General features: G+C 35.7%; 3 protein-coding genes across 4 annotated transcripts; 1 reads left to right on the top strand and 2 right to left on the bottom strand.

Moving 5' to 3' along the window:
* Nucleotides 1-1,931: 1,931 nt before the first annotated feature.
* On the bottom strand, nt 1,932-4,305 carry KIS (tubulin folding cofactor A (KIESEL)). 2 transcript variants are annotated; one of them, XM_048100191.2, is made up of 4 exons: nt 4,158-4,305; nt 3,905-4,059; nt 2,853-2,939; nt 1,932-2,172 (listed from the first exon to the last, which is right to left on the bottom strand). In XM_048100191.2, exons 2-4 carry the CDS (start codon nt 4,055-4,057, stop codon nt 2,071-2,073), a joined length of 342 nt encoding a protein of 113 aa, XP_047956148.1. In that variant the 5' UTR covers nt 4,058-4,059; nt 4,158-4,305; the 3' UTR covers nt 1,932-2,070. The 2 variants fall into 2 exon arrangements, with proteins under 2 accessions (XP_047956148.1, XP_047956149.1); XM_048100192.2 differs by lacking the exon at nt 4,158-4,305 and having other exon boundaries at nt 3,905-4,149.
* Nucleotides 4,306-6,149: 1,844 nt separating this feature from the next.
* On the bottom strand, nt 6,150-8,644 carry LOC125201903 (rac-like GTP-binding protein RAC1). The gene is made up of 7 exons (XM_048100190.2): nt 8,275-8,644; nt 8,051-8,138; nt 7,585-7,694; nt 7,409-7,472; nt 6,904-6,968; nt 6,671-6,736; nt 6,150-6,485 (listed from the first exon to the last, which is right to left on the bottom strand). The coding sequence occupies exons 1-7, from the start codon at nt 8,425-8,427 to the stop codon at nt 6,387-6,389; spliced, it is 645 nt and encodes a 214-aa protein (XP_047956147.1). The 5' UTR covers nt 8,428-8,644; the 3' UTR covers nt 6,150-6,386.
* A 1,626-nt stretch (nt 8,645-10,270) lies between these two features.
* On the top strand, nt 10,271-13,930 carry LOC125221173 (casein kinase II subunit beta-1-like). The gene is made up of 5 exons (XM_048123300.2): nt 10,271-10,736; nt 11,840-12,061; nt 12,503-12,612; nt 12,700-12,865; nt 13,409-13,930. The coding sequence occupies exons 1-5, from the start codon at nt 10,502-10,504 to the stop codon at nt 13,537-13,539; spliced, it is 864 nt and encodes a 287-aa protein (XP_047979257.1). The 5' UTR covers nt 10,271-10,501; the 3' UTR covers nt 13,540-13,930.
* The last annotated feature ends 37 nt before the right edge of the window (nt 13,931-13,967 follow it).

Raw genomic sequence — 13,967 nt, 5'->3', positions numbered from 1 at the left:
AATGCTCTCCCTAAAAACTCCCTTATTTCTCCCTAACTCCTGCCACATCAACGCCACATCAGCACCAAAATTTATCCCCAGTTTTTAGCCAACTTTTAGCCAACTGCTCCAATGGTTTCTCCCTTATTTCTCCCTTATTTCTCCCTAACTCAACATTTCATTTTTACATCATTACTAATTTAATTGTTTTATTTTTGTATATAATAAAGCTAGCTAATTTATAAGACAAGACAAATAATAGTAATAAAGTTCGTTGTATTAAACACGAGTAAAAAATTACAACGACGAAAATTAAAAAAAAAATAGGGGGGAAATTATTTTAAATTAATTATTAAATTTTAAATTTATAGGGGGGGGGGAAATTAAAAAAAAAAACTATTTTTATCGCCGGATTATCGCCCACAGTGGTCGGCGATAATCCGGCGAATTTTCGGGATTCGGCGTTAATTCTACCGAATTAACGCCGGATTATCGCCGATTCCTCCCCATTGCCGGCGAATTTTCGGCGATAAAACGCCGGATTTAACGCCGAGTGCATTGGGAGTGCTCTTAGCCCCATTGCAGGTGGAAGTGGCGGAGGATAAACTGCTGACGTGGCGGTGTCTAGGGCATTGCTTAGGGCGGACTATAGTCCATCCCGTGAATGCCCTTAGTTGTATTACATTAGAGATATGGAATTAGAATTTGATTGGAGTCTTTAATTTTTATTCAAATATTTAATATTATAAAATATTTGGAATGCTAAGTAGTTAATATTAGTTAGGTACATCAAATGCATACATCAATAACACACATACTCACATACTATATACACAAAACTATATAAACTACACAAAATACAAAAACTACACACATTACACACAAATGAAGAATTAGAAAAAATATATAAAATGGATATAAGAAAAAAATACTCCATCCGTCTCATTCAAGATGAGCCCATTTTTTAGTGGCATGAGATTTTAGGAAGTGTTATTGGATGGAATAAAATAAAGAAAAAAAAAAGATAGTTGAATATTTTAATGAGGATGGAGGAGAGAAGAGGTTATTTTCAAAATTGGAAAGTGATCATCTTGATTGGGGCAAACAAAAAAGGAAAGATGGTCATTTTGAATGGGACGGAGGGAGTATCAAATTCGTAAGAAAACAAAGTAGTAATATAATTAATTTTAAGCTTTTATACATATAGAAATTTCGTATTTGACATTTTTATAGTTTTGGAACAATTATAAACTTCCGACCTCTTTTATTCAAGGACATATCTTTGCATAGAAAAAAAAGATGAATGGTTTGGATAAAAGAGTGTGACACATAAAATATGAAAATAAGTATAAAAAAAATTCATCCATTCCAATTGAGTAAAGTTGGATGTTCGACTAAGTCATTTCCTTTTTGGAAAAAAAAACAAAACATTTAATCATTTTTACTTCATTCCATTATCTACTCTACTCTTTCTTATTTCTCCTACTTTATTACTCTTGCTTATTTTATTTTATTTTATTTTAATTCATTCAATACAATTTATTAATCATCGCTTCCAAAAGCTTTGCTCCTACTTAGTTGGGATGGAGGGAGTATTATTTTTGTTCAGGAGCGGGTCAAGCCCACCAATCCGCTGGGCTGACCCGATTAGCCCAATTTCTAATTGGGTTGTAGTTTTTCAGCCATAATCCTTTAATTTTAGCAGGCTAATCGGGTCAGTCCATCAGGTTCGGATTGAACTAACATCACTACACATACACTATACACAAACTGCACACATTGCACACATTATACATACACCACACAAACTATACATAAAATACACATACTACACACACATTATACACAAAATATACGCACACATACAAGACACATTCCACACACTGCACACATTCCACATACAAAATACACACACTCCAATATCTCGTATACAGATGATACATTATCACAGATTATCAGATAAAGCCTGTTTTCATATTAAAACATGATCACACTGCATATGTCAAAACAGATGAGATCTTGAGCACTCATTATCCATCACAGCAGAGCTAATACATAAACAAACCAGTTTGAGTAAACCCAACTCTTCAACTAAGCGTCTGAAGATTGAAATATTTGTTCAACATCTGTAATGGTGCTCCGAGCATCATCAATTTCTGAACCTTCCTTTTGCCCAGACTCTTCCAGTTCGACCTACAGCAGTTAGCTCGAATATTAAGTTTTGCTAAGCAACTTCAAGAAACAGGCATTTCGATATATATCATCCAGTCATGGGTTTATAGAGATCATTATCAGCTATTTCTCTTTCAATCCTTTTGGGAGAGCACGTGGACATCAGTTACTAGCTTAGTGAATTCATCGCAACCTACCAGTAATATGAAACTGTACCGTGTAGCATGGATACTAATACATGTAAAATAAGCTCTTAAGGCATTCACAATTTGAATTACATACACTACTTGTTAAACTAAGCCTCAGATCAGGAGCATTTTTCACATTCTTCATCGTCCTGAACCATTACTTTTGAACTACTACAATACTGAATGTCTGAAAACAAAAATCTAAGATTGATTTAACCTCTGCAATTACTACAGAGAGACAGCAGCTCATGAAGGGCTCAGATGCTCAATCACATGCTTTTCAATGTCAAATAGAACAAAGACTCCCATTTATCATTCACGGGTTATAGAACTTATATTGGAGAGGGACCTGAAACCAAGATGTTCACATATCGCAGAAATGCAAGTGTATCAGCAATTATAAATAAAGATCATAATTATATCCCTAGCCAGACAGGCTAAAAGATTTATCAGCACCAACATCAAATTTCATCGGCAGATAAGTTATGTTATCACTCAAACATGATTGCTTACCAAAGTGCCTTTAAGATCACTCAGAGCAGCCTCTAGACGCTTTCGGCAGTCAGGAACCATCATCCTAGATTCAGCCAGCACATTTTCCTGATAGACATGTATAAAAATGGAAGATATGGATAAGCAAGAATGAAACAGCAGAAAAAGGGCATACTTGGAGAACCAAAAACCAAAAGTTGACTTAGAGAACTCTAAGCAGTCTAATAATAAGATGATTGAACCAGAAATCACACTGCACAAAACATATAGGTCCATGTTAAATGAAGTTTTTCCTCAGTACATATCACTTTGCATGCATCATTGTCAATCATTTTATATTATCTATGAATACTCAATAATCACAAATCAGCACAAATTCCATCTTTATATTCACTGTTTAGTATTTAAATGACCTCATTGTATACATTTTTTTATTATCAATCAATGGTCACAAATCAGCACATATTCCATCTCTTAGTACTAAGAATAACAAAAGAAATGGAGCTAGACCACAATATGATTCCATCTCTTAGTACTAAGTATAACAAAAGAAATGGAGCTAGACCACAATATGATTCCACCTTGTCAAACAGCCAAAATCACTCGTTAGAACTATGATTTTGCTGCAATTCCTCTCGGATACTTTTCCATTTCAATTTCGAATGCGTTCGCTCCACGTGCAAAAAAAACTCCGAAACCACTCATTTTTAACAAAATCTACTAATTTAAGTGATAGTACATTCTCTTTATACTAATCATATGTTATGCAAATAACAAGTCAAAAATCAACACATGGAACAAAAACAATACAAGTGGAAAATTATCAACTAAAAGTTGAGTTGGGGAAACTACAACAACAAGCAAATCAAAGGCCACATCGATCAAAACAACCTGTGCACATAAATTTCTCAATCAGCAAAATTCAAACACGCAGAATCAAGCATTACATTTCGAGTTGTAACTGAATCAACATTTGAGTGAATCCAGCTTTACATTCCATTTGGAGAAAGAGTAAAACCCCTACCAAGCAATAATTAGTACTCCAATTGAGTGGGAAATAGGGCAGGGGTTACCTGCTGTTTGAGATCATATGGATCGGCGCCTTTAGCCTTCATATCGGCGGTTTTAGCAGACTCTGTTTGGACCTCTTTCTCATAAGAGTGAAGCTCCTTGGCTATTCTCTTGCAGGTCGACGTCTTTATCTTCAAGTTCCTCAATGTCGCCATTGCTGTACAATTGAAATCAGTTTCCGGAATTCCTTCTCAACAACAAAGTAAATACCAGAGATCGATCGAGAGAGAGAGGGAGAGGGAAAGATACAATCACCTTATTTCTGCGGGAGATCTACGCTTTCAGTAGCACTAGACTGAAATCGAGAAAAAAAATAGCGACAATATATTATTGAAAATAATTTTAAATTTTAAGAGAATTGAGACGAAAAATAGCGACAATATATTATTGAAAATAATTTTAAATTTTAAGAGAATTGAGACGATTTGTAACCATCCCTTGTTCTATAACATCCACGATGCTAAATAGGCTAGTCATAGGCTAGCCTGTTTCTCCTCCTGCCACATCATCCATTACTTAAATTCTTTCTGATGACGTCTTTCTGTCACGTCATCAGGACAAGCAATAGGCTAGTCACATCATCAACGCATTAAAATAAACAACTAATAAATTTACGGAATTAAACACAAAATGCGAAATTAAACATACGACACATATACAGAAAAATTCATTAATTTCATTAAAATAAAAAAAATTACATTAATTAAAAAAAATACCATAATAAAAAAAATACATTAAACCAAAAAAACTATCGCCGTGCGATCCTCCGCGCCCACAACTCTTCAATTAAATCCTTTTGGAGTTGTATATGTGCATCCACTTGGCGCATGTCGGCATGTGCCTGGAGGCGGCCAGCTTCATTGTGAGGTACCCCCTTCGTACGTTGGGGGTGGCCACGTCGTAGCTTGGACCGGCTTCATCGTCGTTGGCCCAATTAGTCAGTTGTACACCTTCATCTTCGACTATCATGTTGTGCATGATAATACAGGCGTACATTATAGAAGCAATGCAGTCGACATGCCACAAACGCGTTGGATCCTTAATTGCCGTCCATCGAGCCTGGAGCACACCAAATGCACGCTCCACGTCCTTGCGCACCGACTTCTGGCGTTCCGCAAAATAGGTATTCCTGTCCTCATTTGCGCAAAACAAGTGGTGCGAATGAAAATGACGTGAAAATTGCGTTTATATAGCGTTTCGAAATTTTTTAAAATAATAAAATAAAAAAAATTGCGTTGGCCTATCGCTCGCCGATCGTCAGCCTACAATGGCGGCGAGCGGATCAGTGAGCGCATCGGCCAGCGCTCGCCGAAATTCTCGCCTATTCCGCGCTCGCCGGTTGCAATTGTTCGGTGAGCGGCCCGGCTAGCCGGTCGCTCGCTGGTTACTGTGGATGCTCTTATAGTACTGTATTTTTCATGTAAATATAATTCAAATTGAAGAGATATTGTTGAACATTCTAGTTCTTTTTATTACACATCTCCTTCTTATTTTAAATAAAACATTTTTTTTAGATGTCATATTCTAATCGACATATTTTTTTAAAATAAAAATATTATTATTTATATTTTATTCTCTTTTTAATTTTATTTATGTCAGCCCAATATATTAAATAAAATTATATAAAATCTGATGGAGTGCCAAATAAAAAATTTCCAATTACACACGTTAGGATGAAGGAAGGGATTACTACATTTACATTTTTTAAATTGATATAAATTTTATCATATCTATAGTTTACTTATATTTTTCAGTCTATACGCATGAAGCACTCTATAAATCAAATATTTACAAGTCGTTAGATTTATATTCATTTTACCACTAAGTCATTGCCCAATATAAAAGATATATATTGTTAAATCAATTGAATCAAGTAATAAAGATGAGAAAAAAATGATTGAGTTATATAGATATACACATGGCAGATCTTAAGCTGAGTCGAATGGTATGTAATGAAGTAATGAACTGATATAACATAAAATTTGTGTACTGATTTCCCATAAACATTCTTGATATATCTAGTTTGCTGCACCCAGCAGTTTATGTGTTTTGTGTATATAATGATTGGATCATCGTTGATAATAGGACAATAAAATTTTAGGTGTATTGTATTATCTAATACTAGTAAAAGCGGATATTGAAAGATTTGTGCACTAAGTTAAAATATTAGGTTTTACTTAATTAATAGTTAAACTATAAATTAATTGAAGTTATATTTTTGTCTAAATATTTTCAGCTGCGTATCAATGAAGATAAAAACTAGTAACATGATATACACATAGATGTTAATGCATACATAGATATATAGGGGTGTAATTAAAAAAACCACACAAGCTCCTTAGAAAGAGAAATGAATACCAGCATGTGTAATAACAATGGAGCTAGAAAGCATTAGCAAACAATAGTAGAACATATCACATCCTTTGTGCTATGCCAAAAGCATAGATGGTTCTGAATTTGAGTTTCAGCAGTGCTTCTCCGTTGTCAAAGTAGGCGACACGATGGATACCTTCTCTTGTGTTTCTTGAGTTTAGGCGGCCGCAGAACTACTTTTATCGCTGCATCAAACACACCCTTCACATTCTGCATCACAAAAAAAAAAACAGACCTTTTTGTAATGACCATTTAAATTCATGTGTTGTGTGTGTGTGTAAATATAAGAGATTTGTTTCATTTCATAGCTAGTATCATTTATTAATCACTCATACAAAATGCAGCATCAAAATGTTATGACAAAGATATTCAAGACGTGTGCGGAGATAGCAAACCTGTTGCGTCTTGGCACTGCACTCGATATAGGCCACAGCTCCAATTTGCTTTCTGAGCTCTTCACCCTAAAAACAAGAGTGAAATGATAACTTAGTAGTGAAGCACTAATGTGGTTGATGTTTCTCATCATGCTTCGTGCATGTTCAGTCTTAAAATCTTCGAAAAAACTATCGTTGATCAGTGTAGGAACTCAACCAACTGAAGGTAAAGCGCGTTGAGTGAGACGATATACCTGTTCTGTCGAAATAGTGCTTGCCCCCGGATAATCCTTTTTGAATTGTTTGTCCTCTCTTAGATCTGTATGGTGATCAAATAGTCATATTTGAGGAACTCAAACTACAATGTCACACTTATTGCTATAGTTGAGCATAACACCATGACATTGAGTATTAATATGAAATTGCATTTTATTACATTTGCTACATCAATTGATGCTACTACACTTCTCTAATGTGTAAAGTTAGGTATACATTTGCCAATTTTTTTGGTTTCTTTTCAAAAGACATGTAAGCATAGAAAGGAAAGGAAGGAAAGACAGTGGGAATTCATAACAGGAAAAGGGAAAGGTTTAGAGGCTAATTGCTTTCCAATTCAACATTTCAAAAAAAACAATGTGGGAACCTACCCAAGATACAAAACAGAAAAAAGGAGAAGACTTTAAGGGAAAGCAAAGTAACACAATGAGCAACAAGTATTTTTGAAATGAAATGCAATCAAGTGAAATGAAGAACTCTCACCTAGCTTTGTCCCCACAAGAACAATGGGTACTGAGGGGGCATAGTGCCGCAACTCCGGGACCCACTTCACCAACAAGAAGCAGAAAGCAAAAAGAATCCATGGGAAAAAAAAAAGTTAGTAACTGTCAATGGATTGTGTTGTTGGGAGGTGAAGGAGGAGGTAAGAGATTTTTTACTTTCTTTGAAATGTTTTCAAAGCTTGGTCTACTTATGAGAGAGAAAGCCAGGAGGAACACATCTGCCCCTCTGTAACTGAGAGGCCTCAATCTGTTGTAGTCTTCTTGGCCTGATATATCAAGATAATTAGTTTACCAAACAAAAGAGAAAAAGGCCTCATTCTTGCACATGCCCTTTTCATGAATTCCTCCATCTTTTAGCAAAAGCAAAGATCCCTTCTTTTTTTCTTTTTTATGAATGAACTTTAAACATGGACAATGATGCTTGTGCTTCAAGATTTGGAAGGCAAATCAAACATTCAAGATCAGTTTTTTATGGGAGAAAGCATGTATGAAATCAAGTCTTGTATGTTCAAATCAAGCACACGTTAGTCAAGTGAATAATAATACATCAAACAATTATCAAGAATGCAAACACAACCAAACAATTATGTTAAGAATGGAATCAATTTGTATGTGATCATACCAGCAGTATCCCACAAGCCAAGATTCACAGTGTGCCCATCAACACTCACATTGGCACTGAAATTATCAAACACAGTAGGCACATAATCCTGAAACAAGAAAAGTACTTATGTGAGAGAGAAAGAGCCATTATCCATACTTCAAGAAAGCAGTCACAAACAAAAGTGAAACTGCAATCCCAAGTGAAATGAGAAAGGCCCCTTTGATTACTACTACTACACTTACAGTTGGGAATGTGTTGCTGGTGTAGGAGATGAGAAGGCATGTCTTCCCAACTGCACCATCACCAACAGTGACACATTTGATGAATTTGGTGGCTGTGGCATTTGCATTTGCAGCAGCGCCACCACTACTTGTACTATTATTATTAGCACTCATTCTCACTACATATCAAAAACCAGCAAATGGGATTTTCAAGAACCTGCTGTGGATTCAGAGAGTGGATGTGTTGGAGAATTTTGAAGTGATGAAATGAAAGATTCCCTTTTTCATTCTCACTATGTTTTGGGGTACTAATTAGGTGACGCCATGGGAGTATTTGAGAGAGGATGGAAGTGGAGGGGACATAAGGAGGGGGGGCCAAAAGCAAAGCTGTAGATTTTGTTGAGAATAAGCAAGAAAGTTATGATTTTTTTCACTTTATTTTGAGCTCTAGGAGAGGGAAAAATGAGTGTGGCTGTGAGTGGGTATATTCTTTTCTTTAACCACTTTTAATTAGAGTATGCAATTTGAGAAGCTTGAAGAAAACTTAGAGAAAAGAAAAGGGAAGAGAAATTTGTACAAGTAGATTTTTGAGAGTCTAGTGCATGCATTAGAGCAGGAGAGGAGCCGGACCGCGTCTCCTGCGGTGCAATACGGCCCGGAGTGTTATCCGGCCCAAACTTGTCTTCATGTGAGCAAAGTGCATGCACATAGTCATTGATTCTTTACAAATTGAATTTGACCAAACTTGCTGTTTTTTTATAGCAAATTGCCCTTTATTTTTTTAGTATTTGTTAATTTCTCTGATTTCTTTTTACTTTCTAGCTTTCATGCCTTGTAGATTGTATGGCAATCGCCAATCAGCATTCTTTTATGTAACTGTTTTAAAATTGAATAATTTTCTTTTTCTCTTAACATCATTTTCGCCCAACCACAAATTTCAACCACAGCTACCACTCATATAAACATTTGAAATTTCTGGCACAATACAATTATACAAACAACCGAGCCACAAAAGTTCAACCACAACTATTTTTTTTTTAATTTCATCATCTTTTTTATGAATCTCACTTTGCTTTGAAACTTTCATAGTGAGGTCTCAAGACTAGATCTCTTGATTAAACTCTCCACTCACATGCTCTCCACCAAATTATTGATCTTCTATTAGCACAGGAAAATATTATATCTGTACAAATAAATCAATGACTCTTCATATTGATAAATACTTAAGAAATAAAAGAAAAATTACTGCGTTTCTACAAAACAGGTCGAAGATTTATTTTCTTCGAACTCGAAACATGGAATATTTGCTTGCACAAATCTTTTTGGAATTTTGTATCATCTTGTAAATGCCATTGTGATGGCATGTGCATTAATTAGAAGAAAAAAAATACAAAAAATGCCACTTAGTAGATAAAGTGAGTATTTAAGGATGTTAAATTTTGTGTTAATATAATTACAAGTCATTATAGTGGCTCAATAAAAATAAAATTATTCGTCACTTTTTTGGCATCTAGATATTTTATTTGGCTACTTAAATGTAGAATCTAGTCAACACTCAGTCACTAATCGTAGTAATACTATCCATTGTTTTCTTGTTGTTGCTTTGTTGTTTCTTGTCATTAATAAAATGTCATTCTCTCACGCACCATCGATTTAATTCACTAATGAAATTTAATAAAAAGGATAATTATGACAATTAATGTCCCAAATTATGTCCACAGAGCACAGTCCAGTAGGGGTGAATAATGGCAAAATAAGTCTAATCCAATAAATTACAAATTAATATGCCAAAATTTCCGGACACAAAATGCGACAATTATTTTTAAACTCATGAAATAAGCAATAATAACTTTGATAGGTAATTATTTGCTACAAACTCATAAGTACTGCACATTATCTGCATTGAAAATGCATTAATCTTGTACAGAAAAAAAAAATAAGAAAAGAAAATTGAATACTCCATCAATTGTTTTATTAGAATAAATAAAAGACAAATAACACATTCAAAACCAAAATATCTGGAATGAAACAAATTGAAAAACATGAAAATAAACAGCAGCATCGAAGCTGCGGCTATCTTCTCTCCTCTTGATGTAGCGTAGAAAGAAACCCTAGTTTTCTCCGTCTCGCACACCCCATTACACTGTGCAAATCTCAGCCTTTTTCCCATCAATCATCGAATTCGGATTCCAAACCCAATACCCCTCTGTCAATTTTGGTCAATTCGATTTTTCCCCTGTTTCCTAACATGTACAGAGATCGTGGAGGTGTTGGCTCTTCCAAGGGCGGAGATATGTTGGATCGGAAGCGAATCAACGACGCCTTGGACAAACATTTGGAAAAGTCCTCGCCTTCCACCTCCAGAAACAAGGGTTCCGCCGTCGCCATGCCCTCCACCTCCGCCTCCGGAGGGAAGCATATCGACCCTAGGAACAATCGCTCTTCGTCCACCCTCACTACCGACAAGAACAAGTGCTCGGATGGTACGTTTTTCCTCGGATTTTATTTTTTATCATTTTCCCCCTTTTGGCTGTTGTGTTTGCATATTTCGGCTGTGCTGTAGGGCTCTGCTTGCCGCTCGTTGTGGGCACGCCGCCGCGCCACTGGGATAGGGGGGGTCGAATTTTAATATTTTTATTCTAAATTCAAAATTTTATGATTTCACTTTCATTTCATCAACTCTCTCCCACAAAAATTATCTCTTTACAAAAATGGATCCAATCCTGGACAAAAATGCCATCCTCGATGCACTTATTGAAATGTACATGGAGGCCATGCCATTAATCCAAAGGGAGATAGAAGATGCAAAGACTTAGTATTTTTAAAATTTTAATTTATATTGGGTAAATGTAGCATATGAGGTGCTTGGAGTCATGTATTGTCGTTGTAACCATAAACTTTGGTTGGGTGTGTTTGCATAAAGTGCTTTATAAGATTGCTAAGCGGTTTTGGGGATAATAACTGTATAATTGGGGGTTGTTTCTAGTTTTGTGATTTCTGCTATGCTCATTCCTTCTATTTTCCTTCTTGGTGGAGTGTTTGTGAGAATTTTAATGGTTTTCCAAGACTCAACATTTTTATTTGAAGCAAACTTTATGAGGATTTTTATGGTATGCCAGTCACTTGGATCGTTTTGAAAAACTATTGACAGAATGTCGGGCAGTAACTTCATAAATCCTCTGGTTATGTCCTTAAATTTCAGCTATCAGTCAAGAGCAAAAATAAAGACTTTCAGGATTTGTTTGTTTACAACGTTGAGTTATGTGTAGTATGCGGGGCATCATTTTGGGTCTTTAGATGTGTAGAATATGACTGATCTCCATAGAAAGGGCATGTGTATCTAGTTAAGGTTTCACTTGGTAGCTTGATTGAAAAGAGTAATATATGGAATTTTGTATGGAATTTTGATGTCATTAATATTGTTATTCATTATTATCTTTATTCACAAGATCCATTTTTTGAACTGGAGTAAGCCGATTCCTTAGAGATTTGAAGTTGGGGATCTATTTGCTCATTTTTTCACATACAGTATAGATATTTAATCTTTGAATAAAAAAGTATTTTTGCTTATATATCACTCTTGCAGATGAATCTGACACAGACAGTGAAGAGGAGTCTGATGTCAGTGGTTCTGATGGGGATGATACATCTTGGATTTCATGGTTTTGCAACTTGCGTGGAAATGAATTCTTCTGTGAAGTTGATGATGACTATATCCAAGACGATTTTAATCTTTGTGGGTTGAGCAGTCAAGTTCCATATTATGATTACGCACTCGACCTTATTCTGGATGTTGAATCCTCTCATGGTAGGCTTTTACATGTTTGCATACTTCAGTGGCATCGTTTGGTCTGTCGATCTTTGAGAATGTGGTTTTTGTGTTGTCCTTTGCAAGCCCGAGTTAATGATCAAATAGTAACCAATTGAAGAAATTTATTCATTCTAAATTGGTTCGGTTCATTTTTGTGTTCATTTCTTACTTCTAGTGGAATTTTGTTTTTGGTTGATGATGAAGTCATCATGTGTTTCCAGATAGCTGCATGAATGTGTGTAGTGTGTAGTGAGCTCTGTGTTTCCATGAATAGCTGCATCCTGCTATTGTTGCTCACTGTTGCCAAAGTTGGGTTTACTTTTTCTGTATTTCCTTGGTTTGGATTTTTTTCTGTGCTTGCATCTGGTGTCACATATGATACCTTTTGAAAGCGGAATAGTTTTATTGCTAACAATCTCCAATTTGGGACATATGTAGGTGATATGTTTACTGAGGAACAAAATGAACTGGTCGAGTCAGCTGCTGAAATGCTCTATGGCCTTATCCATGTCCGGTACATTTTGACCACCAAAGGAATGGCAGCAATGGTATACCCTTTACTTTCTTAGCTTTTGTCTTAACTTCCTTGTCCTTAAGTTATTGTATCCAACTTGTCGAGCTGCAACTTAAAACAGTTAGAGAAGTACAAGAACTATGACTTTGGAAGATGTCCAAGGGTTTACTGCTGTGGACAACCTTGTCTCCCTGTTGGACAATCAGACATTCCACGCTCTAGTACCGTGAAAATATACTGTCCCAAATGCGAAGATATTTTCTATCCCCGATCCAAGTATCAAGGCAGTATCCTTAATTTCTGATTCTTCCATGTTTTTTATTCTTAAGTTTTTCATATTCTAGTTTGGCGCATCCTCACTCTTCCTTACTACCCATGCACTTTAACATCCATTGATGGCATTGAGAAAATTCGTTAACCAGGGTCTAATAATATCTCTACAACTATTTCTTTCTTTCTTCTTTGACTCATGTGTCTTTATAAATTTCTGCATTCTTTATTCCACAGTTTTCAACTTATTCTGCTGAGCTAGGAGCAGTAAGTGAAACATCCGTGAACACCTCTTTGACTTATCTTGTTTCTTTCCCTCTGCATAACTAGTTTAGAGTTGATCTTTGTTTGCATTCTTCCTGTGATGGTCACTGCTTGAAAGTTTACTTTCAAAATGAAAAGGATAAACAAGTTCTGATTTTGCCTAGATCTGAGGCACCGGATGCTGATATAACTGTACAAGCCTTCATAGAGCAACCAATCAGACCTTAAATTTATGCAAGTACATTAATTGTGGGAAATCCATGTTTCATTTGCGATGATTTCCTTCACTAGCATAGATATTGATGGAGCGTATTTCGGCACCACATTCCCTCATCTGTTCTTGATGACCTATGGGCACCTCAAGCCACAGAAGCCTGTGCAGAGCTATGTCCCCAAAGTTTTTGGGTTCAAGATGCACAAGCCTTGATGAACAAGTCTCCATCACATTTTCAGAATTTATATCTATTGGGTAAATGTTTTGTATTCGGTGTACGTGGTGTACCAAATGGCTGCGGGACTGGGCAGGAGAGGGCTGAGATCAAGATTGAATGACAAATTTGTTTGATTGAAGGAACAAAGCCTCTGTGAAGCAAGTTGTCATTATGTAAGCTAATTTCTTTTCCAGGCTGAGAAATGCTTGAAGTACTTGTTGTAGTTCCTGTGTGCATACTTATCAGCACTATATTTTTTCTCATGTAGATGTAGTCTTATAAGACAAGTTAGTCTCAAAATGCACTATATTTTTTACTCATGTAGATGTAATTTAGTCTTCCTTTTAAGACAAATTTGCCCCAAAATGCACTATATTTTTTTACTCATGTAGATGTAATGTAGTCTTCTTTATGAGACACATTA

This window comes from Salvia hispanica, chromosome 2 (assembly GCF_029641045.1).
Source record: "Salvia hispanica isolate PSC_SH4W2 chromosome 2, Shi_PSC_v1, whole genome shotgun sequence".
In the NCBI taxonomy this organism is placed as follows: Eukaryota; Viridiplantae; Streptophyta; class Magnoliopsida; order Lamiales; family Lamiaceae; genus Salvia; species Salvia hispanica.
The sequence above is the reverse complement of the archived record's forward strand: the minus strand, read 5'-3'. Positions and strand labels throughout refer to the sequence as shown.

Excerpts from the sequence above, each read along its gene's own strand:
- LOC125221173 (XM_048123300.2), top strand. The coding sequence starts at position 10,502 with ATGTACAGAGATCGTGGAGGTGTTGGCTCTTCCAAGGGCGGAGATATG. Across the intron at positions 12,613-12,699 it reads CCAAAGGAATGGCAGCAATG|TTAGAGAAGTACAAGAACTA; the intron begins GTATACCCTTTA and ends AACTTAAAACAG. Across the intron at positions 12,866-13,408 it reads CCGATCCAAGTATCAAGGCA|ATATTGATGGAGCGTATTTC; the intron begins GTATCCTTAATT and ends TCACTAGCATAG.
- KIS (XM_048100191.2), bottom strand. The coding sequence starts at position 4,057 with ATGGCGACATTGAGGAACTTGAAGATAAAGACGTCGACCTGCAAGAGA. Across the intron at positions 2,940-3,904 it reads CATATGATCTCAAACAGCAG|GAAAATGTGCTGGCTGAATC; the intron begins GTAACCCCTGCC and ends CATGTCTATCAG. Across the intron at positions 2,173-2,852 it reads GTGATCTTAAAGGCACTTTG|GTCGAACTGGAAGAGTCTGG; the intron begins GTAAGCAATCAT and ends TAACTGCTGTAG.
- LOC125201903 (XM_048100190.2), bottom strand. The coding sequence starts at position 8,427 with ATGAGTGCTAATAATAATAGTACAAGTAGTGGTGGCGCTGCTGCAAAT. Across the intron at positions 6,737-6,903 it reads GCACTATTTCGACAGAACAG|GGTGAAGAGCTCAGAAAGCA; the intron begins GTATATCGTCTC and ends TCTTGTTTTTAG. Across the intron at positions 6,486-6,670 it reads GCAGTGCCAAGACGCAACAG|AATGTGAAGGGTGTGTTTGA; the intron begins GTTTGCTATCTC and ends TTTGTGATGCAG.